This window comes from Amphiprion ocellaris, chromosome 4 (genome assembly GCF_022539595.1).
Source record: "Amphiprion ocellaris isolate individual 3 ecotype Okinawa chromosome 4, ASM2253959v1, whole genome shotgun sequence".
NCBI classification, from domain to species: Eukaryota; Metazoa; Chordata; class Actinopteri; family Pomacentridae; genus Amphiprion; species Amphiprion ocellaris.
In genome coordinates, this window is record NC_072769.1 from 24,201,509 (window position 1) to 24,222,938 (window position 21,430).

Below are 21,430 nucleotides of genomic sequence, written 5' to 3' on the forward strand. Positions count from 1 at the left end.
CCTGACTAATGCAGGCCAGCTCCTGGAGTGGGTCTCTGACGGGCTCAGGTTTCTGTCACTTTCTAGGTCTGACGGCTCCGATGTCAGATGAGACATCAGAGGCATGAAGAGGAGAATTTAAATCAAGTTCCTACAGATAAAATGTTAGTCTGCAAGCTCAAGATTGCAGTCTGTACCTTCGTAGTATACTTTCTTATTATACCAACTGCTTTAATGCCAAAGTGGAATCAAATATCTCTACATAGCATTTCAGCTACTTGTTTATGTACGTAGTTACACTGACAGTACCATAATTCAAGTCCCCCTAGTGTGCACAGCTGAGCAGAATATAAACATTTAGAGCATATAATACAGCTGCATGCAGCTAGAAGGACATTTGCAGTGGATACAAAACATATCACAACCATTTCACCTTTACTCTTTTGTTTCATTCATTTCTATATGAAGAAAATTTGCATTTCTCTCTTCAATCTATCACTTAAATAACCCAGAATGACATAACAAAAGCCTATTTCTACCATTGTTCTTGGTTTGTATTATTTAAATCAAAAACAGAAATCTGTGGTTAAGTGTATCCTGGTTTTTAAAGGCTAAATACTATGTTTCTCCAAGATCTTTTTTCTTGATAGGCTTCATATAAAACGTCACATTAACTTCTCCCATTTCCCTTTATTTTGGACCAAAACTAGATTGACATTTTCAGTCTAAAATGGCTGTAGCTTCTGAACCACTCTGCCTTTATGTAAAATGAGTGTTTTTTTTGTGAAAGTGTCCAAAAATAAAGGTGATACAAAAACAAACGTGCATTTGAAACCAGTTAAAGGAGTTACTTCTAGCCCTCCCATTAAACTGACAACAAAAAAAAAAAAAAAAATCATATATTACCATTTTTATTCAGTGTTGTAAAACACTACAATATATTCTGAAGGCAGTGAATACTTTCTCAGGCACTGCAGTGGACACTTATTAAGCTGTTTGATTCTGCAATGATGTATTTATTCATCATTAACTGTAGTTGTACATACTGAAAGCTGAATCCAAATGGACTTCATGAGGAATCTGAAAGGATGAGGATACGATGTCCCACACTCCTCCAGTTTAAGATTTCTTCTGCACGCATCTTTTTACTATTTTCTGAGCATTAACAAAATTGACAAGTTACTTCCATGATACTAAAAACAGACCCTTCCAGTCTTATTTTACTTATGGTGTATGTTCTCTTCTGTGAATAAATAAATGTTGAACTCCCACTGCTATTTGATCACTTCTTCACACTTAAAATTCTTTACCATTCTTTACATCTTATCTCCTAAGCGTCAGTAAATGACAGCAGAACCCAGAGATGTGCCCCTGAAATACAGAAGCTTTTAAGTTTTACTGAGATTATAGTTGCTTGGCTTTGAGGAATAATGAGGATAACAATGGCATACTGACCTTGCTGTACATTCTTATAAAAATATCAGTCCAAGTTCAGAAATACCAACACATTTATTTAGAAAAGAGGACAATTAAACAACTTTTGAAAATGATTTGAATGCAAAGAGGAGCAGAAGTGCAGCGGGTGTTACTGGGAGGGAAGGCAGCCGTCACATCTGGGCTTGTAGGTAATGTTCATAATTGGCTCGAAGGACAAATTCAAAATAGGGCTTTGATTTCAAACTGCTCAGCTCGTCCAGCTCCAGCAGCTCTTTGACGTCGGGCAGGTACGTCTGCAGAGGAACGCCTGGATGGAGGAGAGTTCATCTTTTAATGATTATTCTCAAATATTTTCTTAAATATGAGAATGGATTTGAATTGGATGACTAAATACATACCAAACTAAGAAAACCGATTGATTCCATCTTTTCTGATACCTGAGCTAGAGTGTATTTATGTTATACTCAACAAAATACTTCCTGACTGATTATTTTAAATCTAAGTCTGATGGTGTGTGGCTGAAAAAGACTGCAGGATTGAACCCCCTCACTGGTTTCTCACCTTCCTGTATGAGTTTGAGGAGGATCTTGATGAAGATGCTGTCCTTGGCTGCTTCCAGCGGGTCGTCGTTCCCATCAGCAGAGGACCAGCTGAAAGGCATGCAGCAGCAAGTCAGACAACATGTACAACTAAACATCCCAAGCCTCTGCTTTAATGCATAGCTTCCTACTTTTTGTTTTCCAAAACTGGATTTGTACAAAATCTTCCATCAGAGACATGAAAAAGGAAAACTTGCAACGACAAGCAGCTTTTTGTCCACTAGGGAGCAGCAGAAACAAGTGAATGTGGTGAAGTGGACCAGATCCAGCAGTTACAGAGCAGTATTATCATTTACTTGTGTGTAGTTGTGTTTGTGATCGCTTGGCAAGTTCAGTGTTATTTATTCACTCTGTTGGCTCAGTGTTTCAGTCTCTGCCAACTTCTTTGAATACTGCACTGTGTTTAGGAGCCAGTCTGTATCTGTCTGCTCTACCTACTGTATGTCTGGAGCTTTTCTTGCTGCAAACTATGTAGTATGTAGACAGTGAACCACGATATCACATCACTATGTTCGAGTAACATAAATACCAGTGATTATTTAGGTAAATCTTCAGCGTCCGAGTTGAACGACTTGATAAAAATGTGACTCTTACTCATCTCTCCTGAGTGCTTTGCCCAAGATCTCACATTTGAGTGAGTCGATGTCTACAGTGTCCTCCTGCAATATGAACACAGAAAATGCACATAAATTGACTTTTAGCTGCCCTCAAGCCCGACTCGTCAAGCCTCGAACACATCGGCGCCAATAAAAACAGGAAGCTACCTCGTTGATGTACTCCAGCAGATCCAGAGCCTTCTTGAAGTCGTACTCGTTGGCTCGCCTGTTGTCATCACAGATGTACAGCTGCAGGGGAGGAAGAAATACTGAAATGTACTCGAGTTGTTCTGTCCCTCTGTGCTTACACTGATACTTCTGACTAGTATCAGCAGAGGAAATCTTGTTTTCTTCTTCTGGAAAAAGGCAGATTTCAGCCCGATTTTAACACAATTAAACTTATGTTTTGATGTTTTTTTTTATGAGTAACTAAAAATGATCAGTTGTAACTCTTTTAAAAGAGACAGTGGAGAGAAATAAAACATACAGACAGTAGGATAATAGTGTGCTGCACACAGTCAGGCCAGTTGGGAAACAGAACAGGAACTGCTCAGACGGTATGTGCCCTGACCAGAAAATGCTTAATCTTATGATGACGATAACTCAAGTGCTCTTGTTACATTTGTTATGCCCACAATTTGATCCTCCATTTTGTTTTCTACTGTTGAGCTCACGTTACTGCTGCTACCTGTGGCTGTTATTGGGCTGGTTGAGTTAGCAGAAGGAGGCAGACTTTCAAACGGTGGGACTGATCTGTTTTAAGAACAAGAATGTGGCACAGACTGTATTTAATTACATGTAATCCCATAAAAAACATCAGTCTGTCCAAATGTGGTCTGGGATCTGATCATATTCCAGACATATCCAGATACAAATCAAGCGATGATACCAGGTGTAAACGGTGTCTAGTAGTCATGAGTCGAGGTGTCTGTGTGTGTTTTCACCTGTATGAGGTTGTGAGCGCTGAGCAGAGGCATGGTGTCGGGGTTCTGCTGTTTGTCCTCCAGCAGCTGTCGAGGCAGAGTCTCCTGGTGCAGCAGGAAGCGTTCCTGCTCCACGATGTCTGATTGGACAGATCAACGACCGCATCAAGTCTTGCTACAGGACACGTTCAACAGTGCATACTGCTCTACACAGTTTTTCAAAGTGCCTTGCATTTATACAATGTGAAGATCTCCTGAAATTTCATTAGCGGAAAATTAGCGGAAAAAAACATGTCTTAAAAAAGCAATCAAATAAGAGGTGACACAGTGAACTGACAGAAAAAAAAACTAAGAAATATCCAGTGTTCAAACACACCTTCATACAGTGATTTTTATCCTACATTTTAAATAGTGACTGATTGATGACCAGGATGTGTTTTTACCCTCCACTTGTTTGTTGAGCGTGTCCTCCGGCAGGTCGGAGGCCAACACCGTGAGCTTACTGAGAGCCAGCAGAGTCTTCTTCTTCACAAAGTAACGTGTCTCCATGTTGGCCTGGTTGTAGAGGGTCCTGTAGGCCTGCAGACAAGCACACCACACCTAACTCAACCTCACATTAAAAACTGCATTTTACAGGAACATTATTAAATATTAATGTGTGCTACAAATATCAAGTATGTTTTCTTCTCTTTTATTTCCTTGTTTGCATTTATTTTTAAATAACACACAGATATTAGTCAAATAATTCAATTAAATAATGCTTTACAGTTTTAAAGTTGTGACCGAGTGACCGTTAACTAATCAATCAACTCAAAGCAAATTCTGCTTTACATTCCAAAATGTGTAAGTCTCCTCAGAGCCTGTACAAATAAACAGTCTCACCTTCTTTCATTATTAAGTTCAATAACGAATATAGCTAGGAAAGTATAATGCCAAGTAAATGAACTCCAACATGGTGAAGAGTCACAATGGCTTGATATTCATGTTAAAAAAAGCAGCAGCGAATAAGAGAATCCATAAGAGTAATCTTATGACTAAGGTTAACAACTCATGATTTTACTTTCTTCTATATGGTTACCAAAGTAAATAAATAAATACTAATTACAGAGATATATTAAACCCCAAAACAACAAAGGAATAAGCCAGTAAAGTGAATAAAATGTGATAAATGTGCTCAAACCAGAATGATTGACTTATGTTGAGGCCACATGTTGAAACAGGAAGCTTCTAAGCATGTGTGTGTTTAACAGAATGTGTGTGTGCTTGTTAACTTGAGCAGAAAGGATACTGTAGAAAACGGAAGGAAGGCATGAAGGAAAGCAGGAAGGGACGAAGGCAGGAAGGAAGGAAGGAAGGGAAGCAGGAAAGACAGCAGGAAAGAAAGAATGAATGAATGAATGAATGAATGAATGAATGAATGAAGGCAGGAAGAAAGGAATGAAGGAAGGAAGGCAGGAAGGAAGAAGACATGAAGGAAGGAAAGCGGGTAGGAAGGAAGGAAGGTGAAGATAGGCATGAAGGAAGGAAGGCATGAAGGAAGGAAGGAAGGCAGGAAGGAAAGAAGGAAGGAAGGAAGGAAGGAAGGAAGGAAGGAAGGAGACCAAGACAGTGGTTACTGCTGACATCAGAAAGGGCTGTCAGATATCAAGGGGAAGTGGCGATAATATTCTGAATATAGCATATAGTGTGTGTGTGTGTGTGTGTGTGTGTGTGTGTGTGTGTGTGTGTGTGTGTGTGTGTGTGTGTGTCTGTGTCGTACGCTGTGGTAGTCGTGGACGTGGATTTGGTGCAGCCAGCTCAGGTGCTGGTGAGCGTGCAGGAAGCTGGCCAGCTGCTGGTGCTGAGCTGCTGGCTGGGACAGCAGTTTCCCCCTCTTTCCCTTCTCCATGTACCAACGAAACAGAAAGTCGGCAAAGTTCTACAACAAAAAAGGACACATGGGACAAAGAGAGCATCAGTGTGTGTTTATATGGATACAACGTTTTTTGTATCCAGCCCGTTTGTGTGAGTGTGTACACATGTCAGTGTGTGCTGGTAAAAACGAGGATATGTCATTATGTGAAACCTGATGTACAAAACAAACAGTCTGGGGGTGATAATGGCAGGTAATGAATCTGACAAATATTCACTGCCTGTCCAAAAAAAAGTCACCACCTGGGTTTAACTAAGCAAATAGGTAAGAGCCTTCTATTGGATAAGTACTGCTAGTGCCTACCAGCCTGTGGGGTTTAGGGTTATGATCTGGTGTTGGTCAGGTTCAGCAACGTTATGTTCCCAAAGAATGAGGTCAGCTGACGACCTGAATATACTGAATGACCAGGTCTTTCAATGGAGTATTTCCCTGATGGAGTGGGCATGTTCCAAGATGACAATGCCAGGATTCATGGAACTCACATTGTGAATAAGTGGATCAGGGATCATGAGACGTCATTTTCACACATGGCTAGGCCTCCAGAGTCCACACCTCAGCCCACTCCACTGAGAATCTTTGGGATGTGCTGGAGAAGACTTTGTGCAGCGGCCCGACTCTCCCATCATCAATACAAGATCTTGGTAGAAAATGAATGCATCTCTTGACAGAAATGCTGTGACATCGCAGAAGCTTATCGAAATAGTGCCACAGTGAATGTGTGCTACACGCAAAGATAAAGGCAGCCTAACAAAATATTAGAGTGTGCGACTTTTTTTTGGGCGGGCAGTGTATTTAAACAGAAAAACAAGGATGCGTTGATCTATTTGGGGCTGTAGCACACAGCTTAGAGGACACCAGCTTCTCACAAATAAAATAATCCCAGGTTTGGTTTAAACCACAGGATACCCACACTACACCTTACATTTATTACTTTCTGAGTGACGTTATGCTCTTGAAAGTCTTAATATCCTTTAATTGTAAGAAGAAATGGATGTATGATGAATGTGGCAACTTTGCTGAAAAAAAATTAACAGATGGGCCGTTTTGTTTGAGAGGATTTTAGTCTATCAGTGAACTGAGTTTGTCAGATCTATCTCTGCATCATCTGTTACTGTCAGACTAAGCAGGACATAAAATCTGAACAGCACACCAGATCTTCAGCTTTTGTACGGAAAACTTTTCTACCTGATCAGCAAACTTGGCCATGTAGTTCTGAAGGCGGCTCTGGTTGTCGGTCTGCTCACACATCTGAACCAGGATGTCGAAGTCACAGTACTTCTCAGCCAGCGCTGCCACCCACTGGTACTGACCCAGCTCCACTGCAGCACACAGCAGGCACAGTCACAACACAAACACAAAACTGGAAAGCAAAGTGTCAAGTGATGTTCAATATTCAGGATTCCTTGATCTACATTAGTTATGAGTCTCTGCTATCAATATTTATGTGAAATATTATCCAGCATTTTTGCCTCCATCCATATAAAGGCAGGAAAAAACGGACCAGAGAACATTGTTACACAAAACGCATCTTCCCTATTCAGCCACCAGCTCACTCTGTTATTAGATGCTTTAATCTTTTAAATATCACAATCAGTATTGGTCACAACAATCCATGATGAGTTGGTCTGTAGTGTTTGATGTCTATGATATCAATCTTAGTTCTCAGACCTTCAGTCCTCTTTAATGGTCCACTTACGCAGCGGTGCCAGCAGCTCGGAGCGCCGCTGGCTGTACTCCATCTCCAGGCTGTTGCAACGCTCCTGCTGGGCTCCTGGGGGCCTCTGCTGCTGGAGAGAGGTCAGCTGGGCCACATAGCCGCCCAGGTAGATGTCCAACAGCGCCACCAGCTGCTCACAAAGGGCACTGCGCAGCTCTGAATCTGCATGTGGATACACTGAGCGCAGGATGACCTCGTGCTGGCGGGAGATGACGGTGCGAACGCCACCCACACCGCCTGATGCTGCAGGAGGAACGGTCAGGAGGAAGAAAAGGGCTTAATAATTTATTCTACTCCAACAAGCACTTGGATATTCTGAATTTAAAGTCTTCAACTTCCCACAGCATTGAGATAAATAAGAAAAGGCTTGAATTAATAAGGCAGCTACTTGTAGTCAAAATGTTTACATCCTCCAGTATTCAGTATTCTGATATTGAAGGTGTCCTGTAGAGCTTCTGAAGAGATTTTCTGAGTAGGTCCTTGTGAATGATGTGAGAAAAACAGGCAAGTGTGTCACAATAATAACAACAATGTGTTCTATTTTCAGGGTAAATATTAACCCTCCGAATCCCAAAACCTCTCAGTGGGTTTTAAAGGCAGGTTATCTTTAAAATTAAGAAATCATGACAAAACATATGGCAATTATCAGAGAAACAAGTGCAAAAGCTAAAAAAACAAAACAAAAACAAAGCTGGGCAGTCCTCAGCACAACTTAAGTGACTCAATGTGACCAGCGGTTAGAATTTCAGGGATTTTCTGCTAAATTGAACTGAACTGAACTGCAGGATGTTCTTAGAGCAGAGAAGACAAAATTATGAATTCTAAAAATGTAAGTATTAAAATATATATAACATATAGTGAACATTTTTTCCAGTACTGGTAACACCTGTGGTCCCTTGGAAAAATGCTGCACGTCTTGATTTCAGTTTTTCTTTCTTGTAAATATGATAATCAAAGAAATGTAACTTTCTTTGTGACTTTTGTCATGATTTATGAGATTCTAACTTTTCTAAACTGCACAAAAGACATTTCTGAGTTCTCTGTGCTTAGCTGTGGTTGTGCTGCTTCCTTAGAGGTGCAGGACTTTATATTGCAGTGAAAAATGAGCACACAGTGAGTATACATGAAACAGAAGCAGAAGACGTCCAGAAACTGTACGCCATTCAGGGAAGGAAGGTTCCCACAGAAATTAATTGTGGTGGTCTAAAATCCAAAACCTTACGTTAACATCTTAACAGAAAAGCCATTTTGGGGATGCATATGACTTTACTTCATGCTTTCAATGATTTTTTAAACTTTCTGCTATCAGTGCCCAAATAAATTCAGAGCTAAAAAAGTAGGAGGTGAACTCATATTACCTGTCCATGGGATGTACTCAGGCTCTGCAGCAGGATTTTCAGAAGCTCTGTACATCGAGGCCTTTGTCTCTCTGTACTGACCTGCAGCTTGAAGCATGTCCTGCACGCACACACACACACACACACACACACACACAGTACAACTTTTCATATATTATCACTATTTAAAGTGCATTTGTTGAGTTAATCGTTTGCCTTCTCTGTCTGGTTAGTGCACATCACCCTTCATGAAGTGCTGAACTGTGCGTTTACCTTGATGATGTTATTAACTGTGATGACCACCTCGGCCCACTGCACCGAGTCGACTGGGTTCTCCTTCAGACTCCGCTCCTCCTCCTCCAGCAGACAGTCAAACACCGAGGAGATCTGCGATACCTGTGAAGGCACCAAAACAACAGTCCAGCAGCCATCCGACTTCCAAACTATGTAGACATTTTCACACAGTCACACACAGACCTCTCTGAAAAAGACGTCAGCCGCAGTGAGGCTGGGCGGCACCGAGGTGTTGCTCCTCTGCAGTGCGCTGCTGATGGCCCGGTTGACCAGCTCGGCATGTTTGGTGTGGTGGTTCTTTAACACCATGGCCGCCTGCAGCTTCTCAGCGTGTTCACACAGCAGCAGGCGTGTTGCCATGGGAGATGAACGCACTGTCACCTGACTGAGCCGGTCCAGCAGACCCACCTAACAGGAGAGAAGTGTGTGATGAATCTTAAAAACTGTTGCTGCTCAGTGAGTACACAGAATTCACATGAACTTGTAAAGACCATGTACTCTATGGCAGTCGTGCGTCTCCAACGACTCCTACAACTCTGATTTTGAAGGAATGATTACAGCACATGCATCCTCACACAAACAATCTTGCAGTCTGGTTTTTCATAAATATATTTTAGGTCTTCTCGAAAAGTGACAAAATCATTTCTTTATCATTTATGATGTCTGTTTGGGGTCATTGTCTTGTTCAAACATCCAACTGCATCCAAAATCCAATTTTCTGGCTGATCATTTTAGGTTTTCCTGAAGAATGTGGAGTTAATCCTCCTTCTTTATTCAATTTATTTTGTGGAAAGCACCAGTTCCACTGACAGCAGAACAGCCCCAGAGAATAATACTACCACCACCATGCTTGACCGTAGGCTGAGTGTTCTTGGGGGTTAAGGGCTTCGCTTTCTCTCCTACTAAGTTTTTGTTTCATCAGACCACAGAGCTATCCTCTAGAAGGCCTTTGGTGAGCCGTAGCAAATTTTAGTTGAACATTAAGGTGTCTCTTCTAGCAGAAAAGCTTCCTTATGACACAGCAGCCTCTCGGCTCATGGTGATGTAAAACTGCAGTCATGGACTGTTTTGAAATGGCTCCAACTGACTTACCTGACATTCAAGTGTTTGTATATTTTTGACCTAGCAGATTTCACCATATTCCTAGAAGAACTATACTGAATTTATGAACGAGTCAAAATGTATGTGCATGTGTTTTAACAATTCTATCATAGAAGATGAATAGTTATAGGAGTCATTGGAAACTCAAGACTGCCTGGTCTTTAGATGTGTATTTAAACTTCCGTTTACAACTGCAATGACAGCAGGAGACATGCCATTTTTATTTATTCAGACATATAAAATAAAAATGCTGTTTTGTTAAATGACATAGGCTAGATGTTTTCAGACTGTGTGTAATCTATACAGTCTGATGTACTCTGGTACAAGTGTTTTGTCAGTCAGGCTACTTTCATGAAGCCTAAATGTTCAGTTCTTCAAGAAGCCACCACATCAGTGTTCACTCAATTATGGCTTTTAGTTTTGATAATAGCTGGTGATTGTGTTGTACTGGACTGCATTATATTCACGTGTTTCTAATATTTGGCCTCTCCGCATGTAAATAGGAATTACAAACAATAAGGCAACTCTCAATATGATGTTGTCCAGTTTAACATAATCACTAATAATTACCTCAGACATATAAGATTTAGCTAATTACTCCACTGATTGGTGTACGTTTGGCCCTCTGTGAATCCACCTGTCTGTGCACAACATTACTAAAAAATGAAATAACGGATTTGGATGGAATCTTCAGGGAAGGTCAGAAATGACAAAAGGACCACCTCATTAGATTTAGGTAGTGATGCGGCTCATAGTCTGCATCCACCTGATGCATTAAAGATTTCTGTATCATTGCCAGATTGCGGCACGGCGTCACTGTAACCATGACAACAAGTGAACACTTCGTCAGCTGTCTGCTGACGATCACATGATTGTGATCCTACTACCAATCCACCGCTGCAGACTTATCAGGACTTATCCATCAGACATCATACAAGGAACAACTGATTAAATTGTGGGGTGTTTCTGAGTCCCATCAATTCCCGCCGCCCGCTACCTATTTAGGTCACGCAATCCAGTATCTGAACATAATGCACACATGCTTAACACACACCTGTGCTCAGTGCAAGGTCATTTCTTACTAAAGATTTCATCCATCGGAAATGATACAAAGACTGAGCAGCCTTGGCGGAGTACTGCGCTCTCTGAGTGCTTTTCTTGTTGTTAAATGGGACATGTGACCCCGTGCATGTCACATATAACTGAATTTGCGTATCCTTTCACAAGGTCAACAAATGAGAAGAAGATAGATGCTGTGGCAGAGCTGTTGTATTAATTGCAACAGATTTTGCAGGTGTACCTAATAAAATGGACACTGAGGGAATATTGTAGCTGCTACATGCACATTAATGTGTGCAAATAAGTACGTGTCTTTACCTGGAGCAAAAAGTCCATGAAGCACCCATGAGCCTTCATTTTGTCCTCTAGTTGGTGGAGGATGATAAGAGAGGTGAGAGGAAAGCCGGCACTCTCTGAAACAGCAGAAACAAAACAAAAATTAAAAACGCTAAAAAATAGCAAACACAATGCAAAATATTAAACACAAAGTAGCGGCAAACAGTGGCTGAAAGTGTGTCTGTTTGTTTCTAATAATTCAATTCCTGGCTTAAAAGCCGTTTCAGTAGAGAGAGGGCAGCATTTGGCAGCTTTCAGGCAGTAAGCTCATCCAATACTATGACATGTTGAAACTTTTTAACGGATGGTTGTTCACTCTGTTCATCCACTTCGCTGCCCTCCTCACCATCGGGGACCGACTCGGCCCAGCGGGGGTCAGAAGCCGGGTAATCGTCCACCAGGTCCAGGTTGATTTGAGTCACCATGTTGTCCAGCTCAGCTCCCTCCTCTCCATCACCGTCAGCAGGGAAGAGCTCATCTGTGACTGTCTGAGCCCCAACCAGGTCATTACTGACAAGGAGAGGGAAATATTATTAATCTAGAATATTAAAGGAACTATATGCTTGTATCATGAGTTTAGAAAGGTTAGATTTAATTCTTAGGAAGTGCTGTATGGCCAAATGTGTTGATAGGTTTTAAATAGGCAAACTGTTCAAGGGAAGATGTGATGCTGACTATAAAAATGAAAAAAAAGAAACATTTTCAGTCAATCTCTCCAGAGAGACACTAATGGCATGCATCATGTTGGTAACAAAGTGCCACAAATTACTGAGTAACAAATGAAAAGAAGAACATGAAAGATCAGAACAACATTCCTCTCTTACTTCCACACTGAGAAACTAGTAACTTTGATACCTTGCACATACTGTACAATGGATGATTCAGAAGACTCTCAATTAAATATTCCATATTTTAAAAGGTATCTGGAAGCTGTTTATTTACGTACCGACAGAACTGCAGGAAGGCTGCCTTCAGAAGTCTGGTTTTGTCCTCCTGAGCTACAGGCTCTGCTCTGGTCGGAGTCTCCATCGCTGAAACCTTAAAAACAACAACAAAAAAAAATTCCAAATTCAAGATAGACTTAGTCACAATCAAGTAAAGACTGGTTCACATAGTTCAGTGCAATTTTCTCCATTCATCTTCTATACTCTGGTTTATCCTCTGTGGGGTGACGGTGGCTGAAGCCTTTCCCAGATGACTTTGGGTGAAGGCAGAGTACATCCTGAACAGGTCTCATTTAAGTTTCCTCTTGCTCTTTTAGTCTTTATCTAAAGATCGTTACTCTGCAGGCACTGTTAGAGTTTTACCTCTGGCCCTGCAGCCAGTGAGGAGCACAGAGAGTCCTCCATGGTCTCCGGCAGGATGGAAGCGCTTTCTCTGGCCACCAAAGCCAGCAGGCCGCTGTTCTGGGAGAAAAACACCGGCAGGTTGGCGCAGCAGCCTCCTCCACGTACACCGTCACCTGGAGAAACGGAGTCGTCAGCACAAAGCACAGACAGATCATCAATCTATCTGGTTTTTACTTCTCCCACATTTTTAAGCCCAAACAAAAAGAATTAATGTAAATAAGAGCAATACTTAGTGAACAAGTACCCTGAATTAACTAAAAATTTGTGTCTTCGTCAGCTAATCTCTTTATGTTTTTTTCTTCATTAATCAGTAAACAAAACATTTTTCCTAACTTGTGAAGCTGGTGGTTGTGAAGTTTAAGTTTTTACTTATTTTTCTGCAGGGTTCAGCTAGTTAAATAGAAAGCAAAATATTTAAGACACTTCAACAGTACCTTAAGTGCAAATTAATTCCCATTTCACCATCATACTGGCAAAAGTATGGAAAATATGCCAGAACAATATTATTCTGGAATTAGTGAGCATTCATTTGTTTATTTCATACATATATCAACAGTAACCAGCTTTTCCTAACAATATGCTAAATTCATCCTTTAAAACAGTGTGTTTCTGGATAGGCAGCAAACAATCGATTAATTTCTTAAAAATAATTCATATAAGCTCCACACATTAATTTACTTATGGTCAGTGATACAAAACATAAAGCACGAGACAGATTTTGCTAATTATAGGCAAAAAGAAAATGGTGTGAAGACCAGTTAATCACTTTAACTCTCCTTGTTGTAGAATGATGCTATAGAAATAAACTTACATTTGCATTACTGATTTGATGCTGCTAGGATGTATTATTGTCACTTTATTAATTATGATTACTTGTAAAACCTTTAATGACCTATAATGACCTCATGATCACTGCAGTCTTTTAAAACTCCATCAGTGTTTGACCTGTAAAATCCCATTTAAAAGGATTATTTGTCATCAGATATTAGTTAATTTTCAAAGCCAATGATTATTTTCTCATAAATCCTATCTAGTGGTAATACACTACTACAGGAAGTAGAACAGAGATGGTTCCAAATGAGAAAGAGAAATGTGAACAAGGCATATGGCCTAATTCATAGTTGGCATCTTAACATCTGATATGCAGAAGTGCCTCTCCTCACCCGGTGAGTTAAAGCTGATCTTCTCATCAGGCAGTCCCCCCCTGCTGGTTCCTGTGGAGCAGGCGAACACCAGCTCCTCGTTGTAGAGGAAAGCGGTGGAGCCGGGGCAGCGTGGCAACACCAGCCGAGTGGCCTGCAGGGCCTCCTCACTCTGAAGAAATAACACAGCATGACGAAAAGCTTTTAAAATCAAAGTGCGTATCTCCTATTTTTATGAGAGGAACTCTCCTAAATCATAGAGGAAATCTAGAAATTCAGAACAAGTTGGTAGGTAGTTTTGGATTCACTTATTTTGAGACAACCATCAGATTTTTACAGCCACACCAATGGAAGGTGGATGCAATTTCATTTGTGCTGCTTTAATGCTTTAATCTAAAAAATGACAGCTGCATCTTCTTCCAAAGATGCCTCACATCCCCTTTTTCAGTGACTGCAGAAGCACAAATTATATTCTATTCTCCTCCATTACACTGAGATGGAGGCAGAAATAAAAAAAGTGACTGCAATAGTCTGCATGGCACAAAATCAACAAGAGAAGCACTCAGAGAGAGCAGTACTGCTCAGTCAAGGCTGCTCAGTCATTGTACGATTTATGACGGATAAATCTGCAGCAGTGGATTTGTAGTAGGATCGGAATCATGTGATCGTCAGCAGGCAGATCACTTGTCGTCATAGTTACAGTGACACCGTGCCGCTATCTCACACTGATACAGAAATCTTTAACAAATCCGTGGATCCAGACTATAAGCGGCATCACTGCCAAAATCTAATCACTTGGTCCTTGTGTCATTTCTGACCTTCCCTGAAAATTTCAAACAAGTGCGTTTGTCTGTTGTTGAGTAATGTTGCACACAGTCAGAAGGACAGATTAACATCCTACATTAGACAAACGCCGATCACCACATAACTCTGCCGCCGTTCCTTGGCGGAGAAATGAAGAGAGGCAGATGAAATGATCAAACTGAACCTTTCATATATACAGTACAGAAGGCTCTGGATCCTGTGACAAACTGAAGTGAATTTTAGTTCAGTATCAGGATCAGGACTGACCTGGAATGGAGAGCTGTACTTGGTGACCTCCACCGTGAAAGAATCGGAGATGGCAGCTCCGCTGTCCTCCAGGGTGACCAGGCAGAAGTAGGCCAGGCAGGGAGTGTCTGACGGGTGCCAGGCTGCAGCCAAAACCACCAGACCGGCCCTAAAAGCACACAACACAGAGTCTGGCTCAGTTCAGCTTGTGACACAGTACTGTGGTAAAGTTTTAAGCGCTAGGAGTAAAGCCAGGATGTTTTCAAAAGTAATGCTATGTAAAATTTTTGTTTTATCAAATAACTCCAAACGCTGTACAGAAAAAAAAATTAAGTCAAGAAAATATTTGAAAGAAGTCAGTCATCGCAAATCATTGCAGATCACATCAGATCATTTATCATTGTGTTCAACTGTTTCACATATACAAGCCTAAAAAAATGTGTCTTTCAATCTGTTACATTTTGATTTTTTCCCTCAAAAAATCTTTGGGTAATAATTTAACCAGGAAATGTGGTAGCGACTTACTCTACAGTGTGCACAATGTTATACTTAGAAAACAACAGTGTTGCTCACTCGTTAAATGCAGAATAAATTGAACTTTCAAAGATGAATTTGAGAAGAATCTTATGCAACATCATATAAATTTAACAAACTCTGATGACTTGCGATTGAACAACTCACAGGAAGATAAAAGACACTTACTGGCTGAGCTTCATATCCAGATACGCCACATTCGCCCCTTCCTTCATCTCCTCGTAGTTGCTCTCTGACCCCTGGTGGAACAGACATTCTCAGCAAACAGGTTGTGTGTTTTACCCATCACTGCTGCCCATTTTTTTGTATAAATTAAATAATTCAGACATTTTGGCAGTGTACCAGTTCTTGCCTATAAGGTACAGCAGGCTAGCTAGGTTAGCCTTAAAGCTGCAAACAATGTGGGATCTTTATTAATATTGTACAATGTGTTAACCAACACTACATATTTAAATCTGTCTTCCTTCACAAAGAACCTGACGCTTTTCTGCTCACATTTTGCCACAATGATACTGTGGAGTTCATAGTAAATGTAAGCACGCATGGATATGTCCAGAGATGATTTCAATAAAGTTTTGCAGGTATTTTAGTGCCTCAACTGATGTAACAAAAACGTGATCTGCTAAATTTATTTTTGCTTTCTTTGCCGCAAAAGAAAACCCAAAACAAAAAACCGTTGTGTATCATTTTTAAATGTGGTCACGTGCATCCTTGTACTGACCCAGATGGCGTCTGCGATGCTCTCGGTCAGAGCTCTGCTGACATCCCAGCTGAGGATCTGATGCTCCGAGCTGTCGTCCACCTCCCATTTACTCAGACTGGAATTAGTTAGTGTGTACAGGCAGCTGGTTCCCTCTACCCACAGCACACTGTGTAGCTGCAGGGGAAACAGAATCAGATCGGAGAGGTTCACCGTGCTGAAAACGCTTCAACTGACAGTAAAAAACAAGCGCATTCACTATTCGGCTTCTCATCCTGTGCCATAGTATTTGTTTAAATAGTTCTTGGATCTGCATCAAAACAAAATGCTAATTTCCAACCATGGCAAAATTTTGCAATAATATACTGGCTAGTAGTTTTTGTTTTATTTTTAATATACATAACATACAATCCAATACAGACAGTTTAGACGGGGATGCCTTCAGATCAATAACTCCAACAGATCTACAGCTCTGCCTCTGTGACATCATGAATTTGAACTCGCAAGCTATCACACATAATGTGTGCTTGCTTGTGGCAACATCAGCATGTAATTTGTTTTAAGGATGCTACGGCCTTACTAACAAACATGTTAGTGTTCGCTAAGATTGTTTTTGTAGAGAGTCTTTTAGCAGCATTTCACTGTAAAATTGACCAACTGAGCAAAAACATGAACCGATCAAAGTGGAATCTCTTAGTATGACTCACTGTGTCGTTGGCTGGCGGAGAGAGGATGCCAAACAGGCTGGAAACACGACGCCCGATGCCAGACAGCATGCCCTGACCCTGCTGAAGGGCTCGATACTGCAGCTTTCCAGACAAATCCGCACTCGCTCTTAACAGCTGACCCTTCACTGACGACAAGACGAAGCTTCCACCCTGAGAGAGAAGAGGGTCAAGTGAAGAAAGACAGAGGTATAACAACAGTAGGAACAGTCTGTTTGAGTAAAACTGAATGTATAAACACGATTTTAAAACATGATTTTACCACCAGTTTTTCAGTATGATATCTTTATGTTCCCAGTGATGAATTGCAAATGAAATAAAAACTCATGGATTCACTATTCTGCTGTATTAGATCAACTCTGGTAATGAATCAGCTTCCAAGTTTGACATTTTAAGCTAGAAAAAGCATCAAAATAAATCACATTTACCAAGGATCTACTTACTCTGACAGCAAAGACAAAATTGCACAGATCTCCCAAGTCCACATCTGTCTCGGTGTAGTTGCCCTCCTGGGACAGGTTGGGCCAGAGTCGAGCTGTTCCTTCTGCAGACACCGCCAGGACAGAAATGGACTGAACGGCTGCGACTTCCAGAGGAGCTGCCGATGTCACGGCCACAAGGTCGGCTGTGTAGTTGTACTCACTGCTGGGCAGCTGCAGCTCCTTACACACAGACAGCTGAAGGAAAACAGAGTGTAGTTTGAAAATTTACAGATATCAGTTATGCATTTGTCCATGGTTTCTCTAGGGCTGCAACTCACTATCATTTAAAGATGTCAATCATTTTGGTTAATAATTTAGTAGAGCACAGTCGATACATCAGCCGGTATTATCACAGACATCAATATCTGTCTTTGTGTTGTCTGTTATGCATCAATATGTTTTTATGAAAGTTGTGCAAAACAAAAAAGACACTTAGAAACAGTGTCAACACAAAGTTTGTTCAGCAGAGCAGCGCCAACTCCACTGCTTACAACACTCTCAATGCTGTCTGCAGCACATGTAGCAGAGTACGTCCGGTGAGTACAGTGGTGTCGAGTCAGATTTTGTCTACATGATAAGTAACTAGTTTGTGCAAATGGCTGGAAAGTTAATAAACAATGACCCCATCATTTTTTCTTTTCAATATACCATATATAAGCAAATACATCGATAGGCATAGAGAGAGTGAGCAACAAAACTATAAAAAACAAAGAGAGAAAAATGTTTTATTACAACAGCTAAACGATTGGTCAACAGCTCAACAGTTCTTACTGGTATTTTTGGACTTTTACATTTATGTCACTACAAATTAGTCGGTCAGTTGCAGTAACCTGGGATTGCTATATCTTCGTTTATTGATGAGTTTTAACCTTGACTTTGACAGGATTCCCTGTTGGTAATGGTATGCTTCTTCGGGTTAGTGTTTATGTTTTTACAGTTTTGAAACAAATTACTGCTCACAACTCAATGTCAAAATGATGCAGCAAAGCAGAACCTTTTTTCAATCCCAATTGATGACAACACAAACACACACAACAAATCTTCGCAGTACCAAAAGCTTCCTAACCTTCTCAATTGACCTGACTGGAACAGGTTGTCCATAGACCACAGACTCACCTACTAATTTGCTTTCCCTCCTATATTTCTCGCAAATATAGGAGGCAATATATATCTTCCCTAAATCATTAAGGGCACATTAGTTTGTTCAAAACGAACACACACTTGACTACAGACCATCCATCAATAGTGGCTTCACATTAAATATACATTACATATTAATTATTTGTGCTACAGTTTGACTGCTCTTTCCCTTCATGAATACATCGGTGGGCTGGCGTATTGGAACTGAACTGCACCTTGACCACAGCAGTCTGGCAGATCTTCCAGATGATCAGTCTCTCACCACAAACCATCCATGCCCAGCCGCTCTCGTTCACCTTTACTGATATCTGGTCATCAGCTAGAGGAGCAAACATATACAAAACTGTAAGGAAGCAACACTGGAAAATGGTATACATTACTTTTCACAAACCCTCAAAACCAGGAAAGTGTATTAAGAGGAGAGTCAGCTGGGGAACGTCACAGAAAATAAATAGAATTTGTTGGTCTGAAACCCCTGAAATCAATAAGGCTTCTCCTACCATCAGCAATCGTCAGCGCCTCCATCACTTTGACGGGTAGCGACGAGCCGAAGGTCTGCACGTCATAGTTGATGGTTTCTGCAGCTGCATGACTTTGCACTCGGGTGGGAGTTGACCTGGAGGAGAAAGACATGAAGACAGTGGGGACAGATTCTCATCAACTGAATACTGAGATGAGACTGGAGTGAATGGGCTGTATCAATAAATGTAGTTAGTCTTCTTACTATAGTTGGAAAAATTAATCAAATCATGATCCTGCAGCCGGTTTTAATCATTTTTTTGTGCAAAAATAGTGAAAGACTGCTTTCAAACAGAGGCGATTTACTGCTCTTCTTTGCCATAAATCATTATGATCATTTTGAGGGGGGGTTAGAAACACAAAAAACCCACATGACTGCAAAAAAAATGTTATTTGCAGCCTTATTTTTCTCATTAATACACACAAGACAATATTAGCAGATGTACCGTATAGAACAGAAGTGAATATATCATTTAAATGTCAAATGACTAAAAATGTTATCATCTTATAAGTAAACAGTATCTGTTCTCATGTAATATTAAAAACTAACAGTTTGGATTTACTATATTAAAATACAGGCCCCATAATAGAAACTCACTGTAACAAAAGTCAGTACACACATTACTGAGCTTCAATGCTTTTTTCACTGCTCTGTAAACAACTCAATTTTTTGTGACATTTTTAAATTCTCCTCAGCATGGAAAATACCAAATTTGTGGAGAAATGGTATATTACGCTTAGGAGACATTTTTTCAGCTGCTATTGGATCACTGGAGGGGTTGTAATGCTCTGACTTTATCTTAAAACACACAAAAGGTTAGATTCAAGTCAGGCAAAATGTCTCGTGTGTGATTTTTTCAGTTTGATTTGGATTGTTATCATGCTGGAATATTCCTCCTCTGCCAAGCTTCTGCAGACAGGCAGTCATCTTGTCGGACAGTATTTTGCATTCACAGGTATTTATGGTGCCATCTAAAAATATCATCTCATCAACACCTTTGGCACTCATGCAACCCTGTATCACCACAGCCGTATCTTTGTGTTTCTCTGGTAAATCCTGGTCAGGTTCACACCAATCATGCTGGACTCCTAAGCCAAACAAATGGATCCTGGCCTCATCTGTCAGTCTTTATCAAATCAATCAAATCAAAGCCTTTATTGTCATTGTATGACAATGTATACAATGAAACTGGGAGTGCTGCCGCAGCTGGTGCATTACTAAAACTATTTAAAGAACAAAACAGAAGCAAGAATGCATCAATTTAAACATAACAAAAATAAAATATAAGAAATTTAGTGGAAGTGTAGTGGAAAATATATACAGTAATTACAGTGGGTAACCAGTTATTTTACGTTTCAGTTATTTCACAGAGGAGCAGCAGAGTGTGTCTCCAAGAAGAAAGGTAAAATGTTACTGCTGAGTGCTTGGTTTCCACTCACCTCGCCGACATAGGCGTCCTGCGCGGGGAGAACAGAAGGCTGGTGGCCGCACCGGAGAGGCTCTTCCTCCCGGTGGTCCTGCCCTGCTGCCTGCGGCCGGAGCCCGGGGCGGTGCGGGGGCTAAACATGCCGGCAGTGGTACCTCGAACGGTTCAACAGTCGAGGAATATCTAGTATTGTGACCGTATGAACGTAACGACACGACGTATCACCACATCCACAGGTCTACTCTAAACAACGCGCGGTGAAGTCGCTGGAATAAAACGTCATCGTCGCGCCCGCTCATTCTTTAAAAAACTTTATTAACAGCGTCAGCAGAACAACTACGATAATAACAGTCCGCTCCAAACAAACTTTTAAGTTGGAAAGCTTGTAACAGACAGATTTCCATTCTTTCATTTTTCTTTGGTTTGTTTGTGAAAATGTGTCAGTGTTTCAAATACTGAGTACTACTTAGTGATAGGGATTCCGGCTCTTTTAATAGAGCCGGTTCTTATGTGGCTCAGCTCACTAAAAAGAGCCGACTATTTCAGCTCCCAAGTGGCTCCTCAGATTTTCTGTTACTTAAATGAATTCATTACCAAAACTAATTTAACATTATGTGTACATCATATTAAATGTTTATTATTTATATGGCTTATTATACTCAACATGACACAAAATGCTACAAAAAAAAAATAAGTACAAGAACAAATACCCATCTCATTTTGACAAAAAGATCCAATCGCTGATTGTATAATATTGATAAACTTCTAACTATTTACAGTGAATCAACATAGAGAAGCTTGGAGAATCACTTAGAATCAAGCACAGCCTTTTGCACATACTGTCTCATATACTCTGGTTGTAGGTCGAGAAGGTTGTGGCGATTACTGGATGTAGACAAACTGGCACTTTCATTTGTAGCAGGTTCACTTGATTGTCTTTTTTCTTCCAACAGCAAAACAATAAGATGGGGCAATTGGATCATTCTCCAGACTGACAGCTACGTTTGGCTATACAAGGCCAGAGTTACCACAACCAAGCAGCTGAACTTCATGTGTGACAGTGGTGGAGTGG

General features: G+C 40.7%; 1 protein-coding gene across 1 annotated transcript; it reads right to left on the reverse strand.

Moving 5' to 3' along the window:
* Positions 1-1,469: 1,469 nt before the first annotated feature.
* nup133 (nucleoporin 133) lies at positions 1,470-20,630 on the reverse strand. Its single transcript, XM_023296738.3, has 25 exons — positions 20,372-20,630; positions 18,913-19,028; positions 18,628-18,731; positions 17,234-17,467; positions 16,773-16,943; positions 16,087-16,242; positions 15,534-15,604; positions 14,853-15,000; positions 13,803-13,953; positions 12,598-12,752; positions 12,237-12,328; positions 11,637-11,800; positions 11,273-11,367; positions 8,978-9,202; positions 8,774-8,896; positions 8,522-8,621; positions 7,143-7,406; positions 6,632-6,765; positions 5,294-5,452; positions 3,978-4,113; positions 3,556-3,674; positions 2,780-2,860; positions 2,610-2,674; positions 1,978-2,066; positions 1,470-1,723 (listed from the first exon to the last, which is right to left on the reverse strand). The coding sequence occupies exons 1-25, from the start codon at positions 20,497-20,499 to the stop codon at positions 1,587-1,589; spliced, it is 3,417 nt and encodes a 1,138-aa protein (XP_023152506.2). The 5' UTR covers positions 20,500-20,630; the 3' UTR covers positions 1,470-1,586.
* Positions 20,631-21,430: the final 800 nt, after the last annotated feature.